The sequence below is a fragment of the Gopherus evgoodei genome, chromosome 15 (genome assembly GCF_007399415.2).
Source record: "Gopherus evgoodei ecotype Sinaloan lineage chromosome 15, rGopEvg1_v1.p, whole genome shotgun sequence".
Lineage (NCBI taxonomy): Eukaryota > Metazoa > Chordata > Testudines > Testudinidae > Gopherus > Gopherus evgoodei.
This window is the reverse complement of record NC_044336.1, coordinates 18,946,872-18,960,504: the sequence shown is the minus strand read 5'-3', so window position 1 is coordinate 18,960,504 and position 13,633 is coordinate 18,946,872. Positions and strand designations below refer to the sequence as shown.

The 13,633-nt window shown below is 36.2% G+C and overlaps 1 protein-coding gene across 10 annotated transcripts in view; it reads right to left on the bottom strand.

Moving 5' to 3' along the window:
- STXBP4 (syntaxin binding protein 4) overlaps nucleotides 1-13,633 on the bottom strand; it is a 141,002-nt gene that overhangs the window by 121,398 nt on the left and 5,971 nt on the right. For 3 of the 10 annotated variants that reach the window (XM_030534647.1, XM_030534648.1, XM_030534651.1), the window contains 4 exons: nucleotides 5,698-5,771; nucleotides 5,412-5,507; nucleotides 4,384-4,453; nucleotides 3,466-3,540 (listed from right to left, as the gene is read on the bottom strand). In XM_030534647.1, coding sequence (XP_030390507.1) covers nucleotides 3,466-3,540; nucleotides 4,384-4,453; nucleotides 5,412-5,507; nucleotides 5,698-5,771 — 315 coding nt within the window. Of the gene's footprint in view, nucleotides 1-2,551; nucleotides 2,619-3,465; nucleotides 3,541-4,383; nucleotides 4,454-5,411; nucleotides 5,508-5,697; nucleotides 5,772-6,167; nucleotides 6,277-6,894; nucleotides 6,933-9,962; nucleotides 10,040-11,716; nucleotides 11,788-13,633 lie in introns of those variants that run through there. The other 7 variants (XM_030534646.1, XM_030534645.1, XM_030534644.1 and 4 more) reach the window with 7 other exon arrangements.

Sequence of the window (13,633 nt, the reverse complement as noted above, 5' to 3'; positions counted from 1 at the left end):
CTGCACGTAACTACCTAACTCCCTGAGACACCCCTGAACACTGGCCAGGAATTCATAGATTCATAAACTCCAAAGCCAGAAGGGACTATTGTGATCATCTTGTCTGACCTCCTGTATAATACAGACCATAAAACTTCCCTACAATAATTCTTAGGACAGATCTTTTAGAAACACATCTAATCTTGATTTGAAAATTGCCAGTTATAGAGAATCCACGATGAGCACTGGTAAATTGTTCCAATGGTTAATTACTCTCACTGTTAGATGTATGCCTTATTTCCAGCCTGAATACTTCCAGCTATTGGATCATGTTATACCTTTCTCTGCTAGACTGAAAAGCCCATTATCAAATATTTGTCCTCCTTGTAGGTTCTTATAGACTGTAATCAAATTACTCCTTTAAATCTTTTCTTTGTTAAACTTTAATACATTAAGCTCATTAAGTCTATCACCATAAGGCATGTTTTTTCTAATCCTTGAATCATGCTTGTGGCTCTTCTCTGAGCCCTCTCCAATTTATTAACATCCTTCTTGAATTGTGGATACCAAAACCTGACACAGTATTCCAACAGCAGTTACATCAGTGCCAAATACAGAGGTGAAATAACTTTTTATTCCTACTTGAGATGTCACATTTATGCATTAGCCCTTTTGGACACATCATCACACTGGAAACTCTCGTTCAGCTGATTATCCACCATGACCCCATATCTCTTTCAGCATCAGCTCTCAAAATCTAGGCCTCTGGCTCAATCCACAGCTTCATCTTTGTGTGGCTCCTTTCCTCTTTGGAAACTTCAGAAATCAAACCCTGGACATTAGTGTCCAAGATTCATATACTTAGTGCTATATGCCTATAGCAGGGGTACGCAACCTATGGCACGTGTGCCGAAGGCGGCAAGCGAGCTGATTTTCATTGGCACTCACACTGCCTGGGTCCTGGCCACTGGTCCTGGGAGCTCTGCATTTTAATTTAATTTTAAATTAAGCTTCTTAAACATTTTTAAAACCTTATTTACTTTACATACAACAATAGTTTAGTTATATACTATAGACTTCTAGAAAGAGACCTTCTAAAAACGTTAAAATGTATTACTGGCGTGTGAAACCTTAAATTAGAGTGAATAAATGAAGACTCGGCACACCACTTCTGAAAGGTTGCCGACCTCTCGCCTACAGGAATGTTTTGGATTCTCCCTCCTAGAGGAATACACAATTTGAATATACAGCTGACTGCAGAATGAATCTCAAGAATCTGTGAATCCTCCTTTGTATTAAAAATATTTACATGATTGGCTCTGTAGAAATCAACTAATTACTATTTCCAAACATTTCTGGAAGTTTCAGAAATAGTTCTTGGAGTAATTAGCAAAGAAATAATTAAAGCTGACTCTGCATATCTATTATTAAACATTATTTATTCAATTAAGAAAAAATCCCTACTAATCAAGCACTGATTATACCCTCATTTTAGAGAAATCAGATTGCAAAATGTAGTCATTATCATCACCGCAGGAATAAGGGTAAAAGTAAAAAAGAAAAAAAATGGGGGGGGAGACCTATATCTAAAAGGATGTTAATCACAAACACCAGAAAACTAATATCACAGAGTTAGGGAGGAGGTAACATAAATGGCCAGATTGTGATATTAGTTACAGCAGCATAACTCCAGAGTAATTCTACTGACTACACAGGGGCAACTCAAATCAAGGCCACTCAGAGGAGGGGGCAAGTGGGGGCAACTTGCCCCAGACCCCGAAGTGGCCCCGCGAGCCCTTGCCCAGCAGCCGTCCGGCTCTTCGGCCGGCATTTCGGTGGCGGGGGGCCCTTCAGTGCTGCCGAAGACGCAGAGCGACTGAAGGGCCCCCTGCCGCTGAAATGCTGCCGAAAACCCGGACCGCCGCTGGGTGAGTACAAAGGCCACAGCTCCCCCACTTTGCCCCAGGCCCACTGAAGCCTCTGGGCGGCCCTGACTCAAACCACAGTTTGGTACATTGCTTAACAGCAATACAAATATACTTGTTTAACTGGTGCTTATCTATCACAAGGTACTAGTCATGTACAGAAAAACTTATGTATAAATGAAGTATTTAATATAATATGTCTGTACAATGGTAGGAAATTAACTGAGAATTAACTGAGAATTTAGAATAGCTAATAGAGATCTTGTCACAGGACAAACCACCTGAATGATAAAGGGGCTCACAGATTTTAATTATTCAAGAGGGTTAGAGGTCAGTATGCTTTGGATAAAAGCAGATTAAGAGTGAACTTCAGAGATATCTGAAACAGTCTGAAGAAGAGAGAGAGAGGATAGAAGCTACAAAGCCATTTGAACTATTGTCAAATACAGGAATAAATAGGCACAAGCATAAGATTAAGAAAGGCCATGTTCTAAAGGAATTTAGGTGGACTTTCTTTACATATAGGGCAGTTAAAAAATGGAAGAGCCTTGGAAAGGCAACAAGAGTAGCAAGTCTTCAATGATTTTTAAATATAGTTACATAAATATTTGGCGGAAACAGCTGCTAACTCAAAAGGGGGGATAGACCTGGATGGGCTTCCTGGCTTCTTTCCATCCCAACATTTCTTATGCCAATGTCGGTTTATATGATTATCTGTAGATAACAAGATTAAAGGGATATTTTAGTGTAACTGTCCTTATACTGTAGGAATTTTGGACTATCTGCTGCACTGAATAGTTTAACCTACTTATCACAACTAATTCAGAGCTCGTAAGTAAGAGATTGAAAAGCCATTTCTGAAAAAAAGACAACTGCAAGGGCTTTACTTTCAGATGCCTGGCACTAGTTAAAGTAGTTCTACTGTCAAATACTAATCACTTTTTTAATTTCACTTCTCTTATATTTTAAAGAGACAACAAAGAGTCAGGAAATCATGCTTATGATGACAGGAAATACTTTATAGTATTAATTGTACCATGTAACATTTAGACTTTGCTCATGAAATATAAATGGGTCAGAACTTGTAGCCTTTACTAATGTGAGTAGTCCCACTGAACTAACTGGAACTGATTGTTTGACTATGGTGAGAAGGATTAATATTTTCTATTTGACTTATAGACCAGCTTTCATATACTCATGGAATGCAGACAGCATGGCCTTGGAAGTCAGATATAAAATATATTGAAGCACTTTCAATTCACCACTGCCATCATTCTTCACAGGAATCTTGGTGTCATAGCTTGGGATATACTACACGTGCATATGTGGGGGGAATGATCATAAAAACTCTGCATTATACACTGACAAAATGGATTATGCGATAAAAATGTTCAAGCAAAACACATAAACAAATTACACTGTGGATATCTTATGATTGATCCCCAATTTATAAAACATCTATATATTAACAAATGACGAATTTTAGTGAAAGAGTTGGGATTTATTGAGGAAGAGGGATGCTATAGTGGTAATTTTAATATAAACATTTTAATTCTCTTACTTTGCTTCTTCATCTCTAGTAATCAGCAAAGACATGTGATTAGTCGCTGATGCCATTCGCAAAATGTCAACAGCTCTGGAAGGGAAAAAATCCAACAACAATTAAAAAAGTAAATCTACCTATTTTCACTGTTTGAATGCAAGAGCTCTGCATCCACACAGTATTAAAATGGCAGAAAACTGAACAATTTCTTATCTTAACCGACAAACCATTTTGGAAATATGCCTTTGATTCATCATTCCATTTAAGTCTTGGGTTACCATACGGCACAAATAGTTTGTATAAGGTAGAAGTTGGCTTTTAATTTTGTACCATTCCGCTCTGGTTTGTTTATTTTTTAATCTGTACTATAGTAGTTTTATTTGGGGGGAGAAGGTTATTTTTAATATAAATCCTAACTCTACCACTGTTTTGGGCTCTATAGCGATAGTCAGTGTCTCCACCTCAGATCCTATATATCACCACATAAACAATACAGGCAACTTCTCTGCCTTAACTACCCTACCTGAGAGAACAAGAAGTGCCAATTATTAGCAATATATAACCAAATCATCTGCTTTAATGGATATCCAGCCAAATACCATGATAATTACAGTAATGTTAAGTATTATACTAGCTTAATAACTATTTTGATACGAATTTACACATGCATTCTGCAACCTACACAACAACATGAAATCTCTTTAATCGGATCTTATGCAAGCAAAACTCCCATTAATGTCAATGATAGTTTTGTTGAGTAAGGACAGCTATATTGAGCTCTCTGAGACAATCTGCAGGTGCAACTCCATGGACTTGGTGCAGTTATATCCTTTTAATCAGTGTTTAATTTGGTCCAAGTCTTTGACTGTATAACACCAGTATTAGTAACATTTTCCCAAGCTCTAGATAAACATTTAGTCATCTTTATAAACATACCTTTCACTGGTTACACCAACTAAGTTTTCTCCATTGACATCTAAAATTAGATCTCCAGTGAGCAATCGGTCTGATAAAGAGATTAACAAAATATAATGTAAAAATCTACATGAATTAACAGGGAAAGATGGAAAATATACTCATACTACTTTTGCTTCAATCTAATCTGATGTAAGAATGATTTCATCACCGTAGGCCCTGATCCTGCAAACACGTAAGCATATGCTTAACTTTACTACCATGAGTAGTTCCATTGATCCTAACGGGGCTACTCACACCATGTGCATATTTATGGGATTATGCTCCACAGGTGTGGAATTAGCTGTCAGCTGAGCTTTGAACGGATGACCACATGTAGGTTATCATATATAAATTAAATATTTTTGTGTTTCTTGATGTTTCTAATAGCTTTTAAAACAGTTCTTAGCTTGAACCACTCAATGGCGCTATCTACATGAGTGTAGGAAATGTGTTTGCTGAGCAGTTTTAAATACAAACTTGGGTAAAGGTTGTTTTTGTCCCCCCTACCCCAATGGCTAGTGTGGACAAGGCCAGAGCAAGTTTAGAAACCTGGTTGGACCTAGTTTACACTGGAATTTTCTCCCCATTTCTCTGTACAACACAGTTTGGTCCTTCCATATAAATCACCTAAAACATGATCATAAACATTAATCTGAATTCATTAGAACAATGTATAAATTCAGGACCTGATCCTGTGAGGTGCTGAATGCCCTTATCTCCCACTGAAGCCACTGGGAGTTGAGAGCTTCCAGCATCTCACAGTTTGGAAAGTTGACAATGTGGACAGATCACAAACTGATTTCACACTGGTCTAATCTTGATTTGAATGGATATTCATTACTGTGACTCCTCCACATCCTCCCTTTGGAAAACGATGAATCTTTGCTGAACTAAACATTACTCTGTATGTACATACTGAAAATAAAATGTAAAAAGACAGTTTGTTTTCTTGACAGGCTTCCTGTGTAATGTAGGATTCTACAGAATATGTAAAAGTAATTACTTACTATCTATGGCAGCCATCCCTCCCGGCAAAATTTTCTTTATGAAAATTCCATAGTCTTCTTCAGTTTGGTCCCGATAACCTCCAATAATTTTAACCCCTGTTGAAAAACAGATAAAAGCAAGAAACTGGTCATTCTCTCCATTGCACCAAACATATTCAGTCAAATATCACAACAGATTCAGAAACTTCAACTCCCACTGATATCAGTGTGAATTGCAAATACAGAGCAGGCGCTCAGCAACTCTCAAGATTTTGCTCTGGTAGAGTCAAATATGTACTCTAATTACCTAATCCATTTTGACAGTCAGAAAAAGTAAAGCGGTGAACAGCTCGATTGATTCCATGAGGTCCCATAATAGTCCTAAAATAAATAAATAAAATCAGAGCTGCTGCACTTGGAGAAATATACATGTATGCAAACTACAGCAGTTGCTATTATATTTCTAGTAAAAAAAAAAAAAGCAAACATTTTCTTCACTGGCTATTGTCAATACTGGGCAGATGAAAAAATGAAAAGACAAGATGATATGCTCTGGCATTTGAATATCAAAAACAGATGGTAAAGTAGTACTATCTAAAATACAATGGAGGTTTTGGGTTGTTGTTGTTTTTTTAAACAAAGTATTTCTGACTCAATCCTGAAGTCCTTACTCAGGATAACAGAAACGAGGGTTAATAATAATAAAAATAAAAAATTTTGGTCCTATTTAGAACAGGACAGCTGGCAACCAGGAGACAATGTTTAAGATGAAAATACTGATGGCTGTAGTGGTCTTCATGAAAATGGTTCCACAGTTAAGTAAGGGGAGAGAGCACAACTCTCTAGACATTCGTTGGCGGTGTTCTTCTTCCTATCATCTCTCTTTTTCTCATCAAATAATATTCGTTCTCTCGATTTATAAAAGCCTCACTTTTAACTCCACCTCCAAACACAGAATGCCAGAGATGAGAATAAGGGCAGACTGTCTGAGCTGTCAAACAGCCGAGGATTTTTTTTTTAATGCTCTTGCAAATCACGATGTAAAGAATTAAGGAAAAAAAATCACAAAATAAAATGATAATCTTGGGACCTGAATGTATAATCTCAGACAAAATATTTCCAAGGCTAATCTAACAACAGACAAAGCGTTAAAAATCTGGGTATAAATTGGTATTAGCTAGACAAGCATGATTTATCCATTTATATTTTCATTCAAATGCAGGCTATTAAAACAAATCCAAACCTGCATTACAAAAACACCCTCACTCAGCTGTTCAATTTTTAGGGAGGATCTGCCAGCCTCAACAAACAAGAAAGCAGCAGCACTGCTTAGATTTTCTGGTATGCCATAAATAATGTTCTAAATTAAATGGTTACGTCTATTTTCCACATCATGATGGCAAAGTGAAGCAGAACAACTACCATACACAAACAATGAAGCAAAAGAAGATCAAAGTGGAGGACACACACTCAAAGCCTCCCATACAGCACACAACCACTATACCACGCCATATGCTGGGTATTTCAGCCAGGACTGGAGCTGGTGTGAGGGCAAGCTGCAGAGCCAGAGAAAAGAAGGACAGAAGAATTCAGGTGCAAAGTAACATCCTGGAACATACATATCTAATAAAACACTCCAAATTCTGCTCTCTCCTTTTTGCACAACAGAACTGAATCAATTCTGCTGTCAGGGGCCTCAGCATCTACAGAAGAGGAGGAATTATTAACTTCATAGTGCCCATCATGCTGTCATATGCAAGATAAGTGGTATTGAGGTCTGTCTGCACTATCAAGGTACATACCCTTAAGTAACCTGAAAGCATTAGCTTAAAAAAATACCCACGAAGAGAGAAAAGAGAGTCAACCTAGTAGACAAGCAAGCTTTTCTCTGGTTTGCAGGTCCTTAAAACTTGCTAAATGGGCCTTTTACCCCAAGTCACAAGAAGGAGCTAGAAGGGAATACCTTTTTTTTTTTTTTTAAACTATGCCTCAGATGCTCCTGAGAACTTACTTTCACCCCAGGATTTACTCTGAAAGCTCAAACAAAATTATGAAACCTAATTTGTACATTTTATCATGATCAGAAATGAAAATGTATTTGTTGGAGTAATTTATTCTAGTGTTGCTGATTGAGAATTCATTTTTATAAGCTGCGCACAAGTGAGCAAAACTATGATTACATGGTGATAATTTGGGAAGCAGGAAATATTTATTCTGGAAGAAGACATTTTTATGACTCCTCTCAATTCTTCCCCATACAGAATTTTCTTAATGGATTCATTAATTAATATTTGTAAAGGGCTTTGAAGGTGAAAAGTAATATATAAAGAGGGTGAGTAGTAATTATCATTTACAGGTCTGCCATAGATGTGTGTTTCTATTATTGAAAAGTTCAAAAATAAGAAATCACATCACTTTCAAGTTAAAGCATTTTTCCTTCTACATTCTCATCTTGTGGCTTTTTGTACTAGTCACATATAGTATAATGCTCTGTAGTGCTCTCAAACACCTTTAATTGTAACAGAGCACCCACTGCTTCACATATTGCAAAGCCAGAGACACTCTGTATTTTATTTACTAAAAAATAAAGAAAAAGGAATAAATATCTGACCTCAACTTGATCTTTTTCTAAGTAATTGCTTCCAATACACCAGAATAGCCATAAAGAACACTTATTTTCTCCTGATCTTTCAGTGTTAATCCAAACATAGACTGAAAGGTGGTAAATCTGGTTATGTCAATAGACAATAACTTAATTAACTTAATTAACTTAATTAACAAGAAACCTGGAATATTATTAAAGTTAATTTTACCACAATAATAATTTTTTAAATATTACCATATAAAAATGCAAGAACAAACTTTGGAGTTCAATCCTGAAGTTCCTATGCAAGGGAATTTTGTTTCCATAAGGATTTACAGGATTGGCATTTAGGCTAACTTTTCAGCATTGAAAGGAAACAGTGTAACCGGCAAGAATAACAGAGCCTAAGACACACATTGCAGCACTATAAAATAATAAAGAAGAATCTAACTTTGGTAGGGACACTTCCAATAAAAATAATCTTTTAAATATCTAACAGCAAACTGAATACTGGAAACATCTTTTCAAGAGAGTTATATGCTCTACAAGAAGATGCTGCTGCAGTGAAAAGAATATACACGAGGGTAAGAAACAGCCCTCTGCAAGGAGGAGAATAAGATGTCACATACACACATATATATATATATATATATATATATATATATATATATATATAAAATGCCATATGCAAACCTATACTATGTAAGACTGAGATTCAAGAACAGCACAAAGTATGAAATAACGTTAGGGCATTAAGTTGTTTCTGTACTACTTTCACTAAAAAATACCCAAATTATTCTGTGGGTATGTGGTACTGACACCATGGTAACACAATGGACACAAATACTAAACATATTAAGTATGTAAAATATGGGGAAAGGTTGGAATGGAAACAATTGCTCATAAAATTCTGAAGAAAACTGCTGGCAATACAAAACAATAATTACAAATCAGATTGGATGAATTACTTTGTAGTGTATTAATTATGGCTGTCATTTTAATATGATATGTAACTGATTGCCATTTCAGAGCACAATCTTTGCAATTAACAGACCATAAGAGTCTCAGCAATGACTTTGTGACTCAAAAAATCTAAGAGTGGGATTTTCAAAAGTTCTCAAGTGACCTAGAAGTACAAGACTTCCTGACTTTCAATATGACTTTCAGCATCACTTAGGGCCAGATCCTTAACTTGTGTAAATTGTCATAGCTCTACTGAAGAGAATGGATCTATGATTATTCACACCAGCTGAGAATCTGGCCTTAAGATGCTTTGGAAATTCTTGTCCCCAGTATACTTCATGTCATTGGAATAATCAATTAACCTCGATTATTTAACATCTAAAAATGTTAGTGCCCTGCCCAATAATAGTAAAATGATATGGAAAAGAAAAACGGTTCCTGAACTGTGCTAAGAGTAACCAGTAGCAGTAATAAAAATAACTAAAAACACATTTTAGTGTGCTCTGCAGAAGAAAAAAAATAAATGAAATCTGATCACTAATATAAATCATACAATATTTGATATATCATTCTCTTTACTCCTACAAAATCTTGTCAGAAATACTATTAAATAGTTTTACATATTGAGAAAAAGCAAGTAAAAATAGTGACTCTTGACACCAAATAATACCCAGGTGAGAATACAGAACATCTTTGCTATATGTATAATTGAGTGACGCTGAAATTTCTCAGAAGAAACAAAAAAACCCATTAAAACCTCACACTCCAAGTAAAATATTTAGTGCCAGAACAGATTCTGAGAGCTAATATTGAGATAAGAGCCTAATAATGACTATTAAAACTAACCCTTGAGTACTTTGTTCTGTTGTTTTGTTACCTACAATATTTTAGGGGGGCTAAAATCTTGATATTCTAGTGTACCGAAACAAAACCAAAAAGAGTCACATCTTTTAAAATACCCTTACTGCACTTCTGTTAGTTCATACACTATAAAAATGCTATTAAAACCTAATGATTTGGCATACCAGTACAAGAGAGAGAGCCCATCAAAATGCTCTGGTTCATCTTCATCCATCAGTGAAAGTAGGGACATTCTTCAAGTCTCCAGTGAAAAGAAAAACAAAAGTATCCAAAAGACACTCAATAATTCCAATTCAATAGGACAACAATTACATTCAGGACAATTTCTGTTACCAACTAAAAAAATCTCAACAGACAGAGAGTGAGGTGGATGTCTCTTTCTATTTAATCTCCTCTGAAATCCTGTGCGTCACATGAGCTAATTCACTTATCAAAGCAATGTTTACTTTTTTCCCTGTATGGGAAATGGATTTGTAGCAACCTTCAAGTCTCATAAAATGCAAATGTGATAAAAATTACTTGCATTAGCCTCATATATGATATGATGATACTGCATATCCATCTGGCAGCAGACAGGTCACTGATAAGATACATATTTTTGACATATCCTAGAATTTACCCCGTGATCCTCCAGAGAGGGTCAAGTACAATACACAGCTAACTCCCTCTCTTTGATCTTTTTAAAGCAATCTTCCTAATAGATTGGATTACACACACAAAAAGAAAGCCAACTAAGCAACAGACAGACAGATAAGTCACCCATGAAAGAAATAGACCATCAGAAGTTTTCATTACACTAACTATTGTGCACTCTCACTCATGGCAGCGACTTAAAGCCAAGTTAAAAAAAAAATAGTGTTTTCATCCACAGCAGACAAGGGTTAATGGAGAACCAGGATTATTACTTTGACAATTTATTCTTTTTACACAGACCAAAATAAATGCTGTAGATAATATTTTAAAGTATGCTCTTTCTATGGAAAATTGATAACAAAATGTGAAGAAGATTTTCCTGTTGTTCTTACTTTTTTTTCCTGTGGTCAGGTAAGCAGAAAATAAAATTCCTTTTTAAGTCACACTTCAAAATTATCTCATAAACACTCTTTCCAATATTCCTCTCTTTCTCTCCAATTCATTTTAGTAATCCTGCCTTTTACTTTGTTTTCTTAAAGCAACAGACAAATTGATAGAGAGCAGAGGTGATCTCTGATTTAGATCCCCACAGAATAGTCAGAATACATCTCATTTACAGAATGAAGTAACAGTGAGGTGGGAAGCTTTCATAAAACCATGCAAAGGATTCCCAGAAGCTGTCCAACAATATCTTGAGACAGTTCTTTTAACGAATTACTAAAGCCAAATAGATTTTCAGTGTCTGTCCACTCTAGATAAAATCTAATGGGCCTACAGCAGTGATTCTCAAACTGGGGCCGCCTCTCACGTAGGGAAAGCCCCTGGCGGGTCAGGCTGGTTTGTTTACCTCAGTGGCTCTCAAACTTTTTTATTGGTGACCCCTTTGACATAACAAATCTCTGAGTGTGACCCTCCATTATGAATTAAAAACACTTTTTAATATATTTAACACCATTATAAATGCTGGAGGCAAAGTGGGGTTTGGGGTGGAGGTTGACAGCTCGCGATCCCCAGTGTAGTAACCTCACGACCCCAAGGGCTTTCCCTACACAAGCGGCGGCCTGAGTTTGAGAACCACTGGCCTACAGCAAGCATGCTTGAAGGAATGTACTATGTAAGTAGCCTCATCTGGATTACAAGGAGGGTAAGGGACTAGAAGGAACCTGTTCTCCTTAGTCTAACAGAAGACCTGTCTACAAATCAGGCATACTCTCTAGTCTAGAGCTAGACATGTATTATTTTTAAGATATTCAACTTTAATATTTGGCAAAATATTATATCATACCATTTTAACATTTCACAAATGTTTCTTGTGGAGGTAGGAAATGAATATGTAAATTTGCATCACTCCTTCCCCTAAAAAAACAAAAAAAAAACTTGACTGAAGAGCTCAATTTGCCTGTTTTTCGTTTCTTTGTAAAATGAAATACTCAGCTGCTCTGTGTTTCTCTCACCTCTGAGAGCTTTGTTTCAACAGCAAATGAATCCCCTCTCAAGTAGGGAACAGCACTGTGACAAGACAGCATCTGCCAATGTCTGGAACTGCATAGCAGGGTGCCATGGTGGCTATCTTAGAAATGGGAGCACATGCCAGAGAGTGCTCCTTCTTAAAGTTATAGTGCACCCATTCAGCTGATATTTCATCTTTATCAGGTAAGGCTTTTAAAAAAAAAATTTCACTGTAAGCACTGCACTGTGTACAAGCACATATGAAGAAACAGTCCCTGACTTGAAGGGATTATGGGAATAGAGATAGGGGTTCAGAGAGGTAAAGTGACTTGCCCAAGGTTACACAGCAGATCACTGGCAGAGCTGAAACAGAAGCCAGATCTCCTGACTCGCACCATACTCATGTGAGGAGTTCCATAGGGGTCAACGAGACTACTCTCATAACTTCAGTGACCTGGATTTGGCAGTATACAGACTTACTTATTTCAGTTTAGCTCCGTCAGTGTTAGCAATATTAGGAGCTTTGCAGTAGACAGGCCATTAGTGTTTTAAGCACCATGTCATGTAACCTTGCTCAGATCATGTCTAACTGACATGGTGCTTTCTACAACAAAGCTCCCAATATTAATAAAACCAATGGAGTTGAATCAGTTGTATCGACAGTGGGAATTTTCTGCAAAAATATCCTTTGTACAGACAAGGCTTTGTTGTTATTTAGGGTCATGTTTTGTATTTAACCAGTAAAAGTGTCATTCAAGGCTTTATGTACTCATAAAAAAAAATCAAATCAAATCAAACCACAGACGTTCATTTTTCTTAACCATAGATAAGAGATTCCTTGCAATATATAACCGGATAAGAGGAATTCCACCTTTAGGTTTTTTCTGTGGAAATTAATTTTAAAAATCAGAGAAAGGTTTTTTCTAAAAATCAGAGAAGTTGATTCATGCTATAAAAACTCCATCAGAAAATATTTATCGGTATACCTTTTAAGCATTCTTAATTTATTAAACACATTACAGTTCCCTACTTATCTTCCTCAGTCAACTTGGTCCCACCCTTGTTCATCTTTTTGTCAGTCTCTCAAACAATTACATTCATACCTTCTTCCAGTTAGCACTTCTGCATTGTTCAGCCTCCCTGAATTCGTCTGCAAGGCTTGACCTTCTCCACGTTTAAGTCCCCCTTTTGCCACCTTTAGTGAATCTTTTTGATTAACATGGAAAATCTCTTTTGTTGCTTCCCTTGCCCAACCTCTGTCTACCTGTCTGCATCTCTCTTTCAGACAAACTCTTCCAGGGCATGACATCCCTTGTTGTATGTCTGGAAAAAACCTAGCATATAATTGGGCACTACCCCCAAACAAATAATGCATAAAGTGATGATGATAATACTGAGGAAAATGAAATTTCAATAGATGTTTTCTGTTATTCCAGCATGTATAGATAAGAACACACAACATATTAGACAAAGAGATTAAGATTCTTCTTTGAACAGATATAAATTATAATGATGGTATCATTATGTGATGACTTTTCTAGAATCATATTTTATTACCAGTTAGTAACTGAGGTTAGAAATATTCAGGTAACTTATCATCTGCTAAATAATCCTGTAATCCTTGGTAGCAAGAATCATGGAATGATTTCATAAAAAATAAAGTCAATGATAAATTAAATCATGAAAAAAAATCCTACAAAAGTCAATTATATAACAGTAACCTTTCAGGTTGAAAACCTTAAAGGGTGAAAAT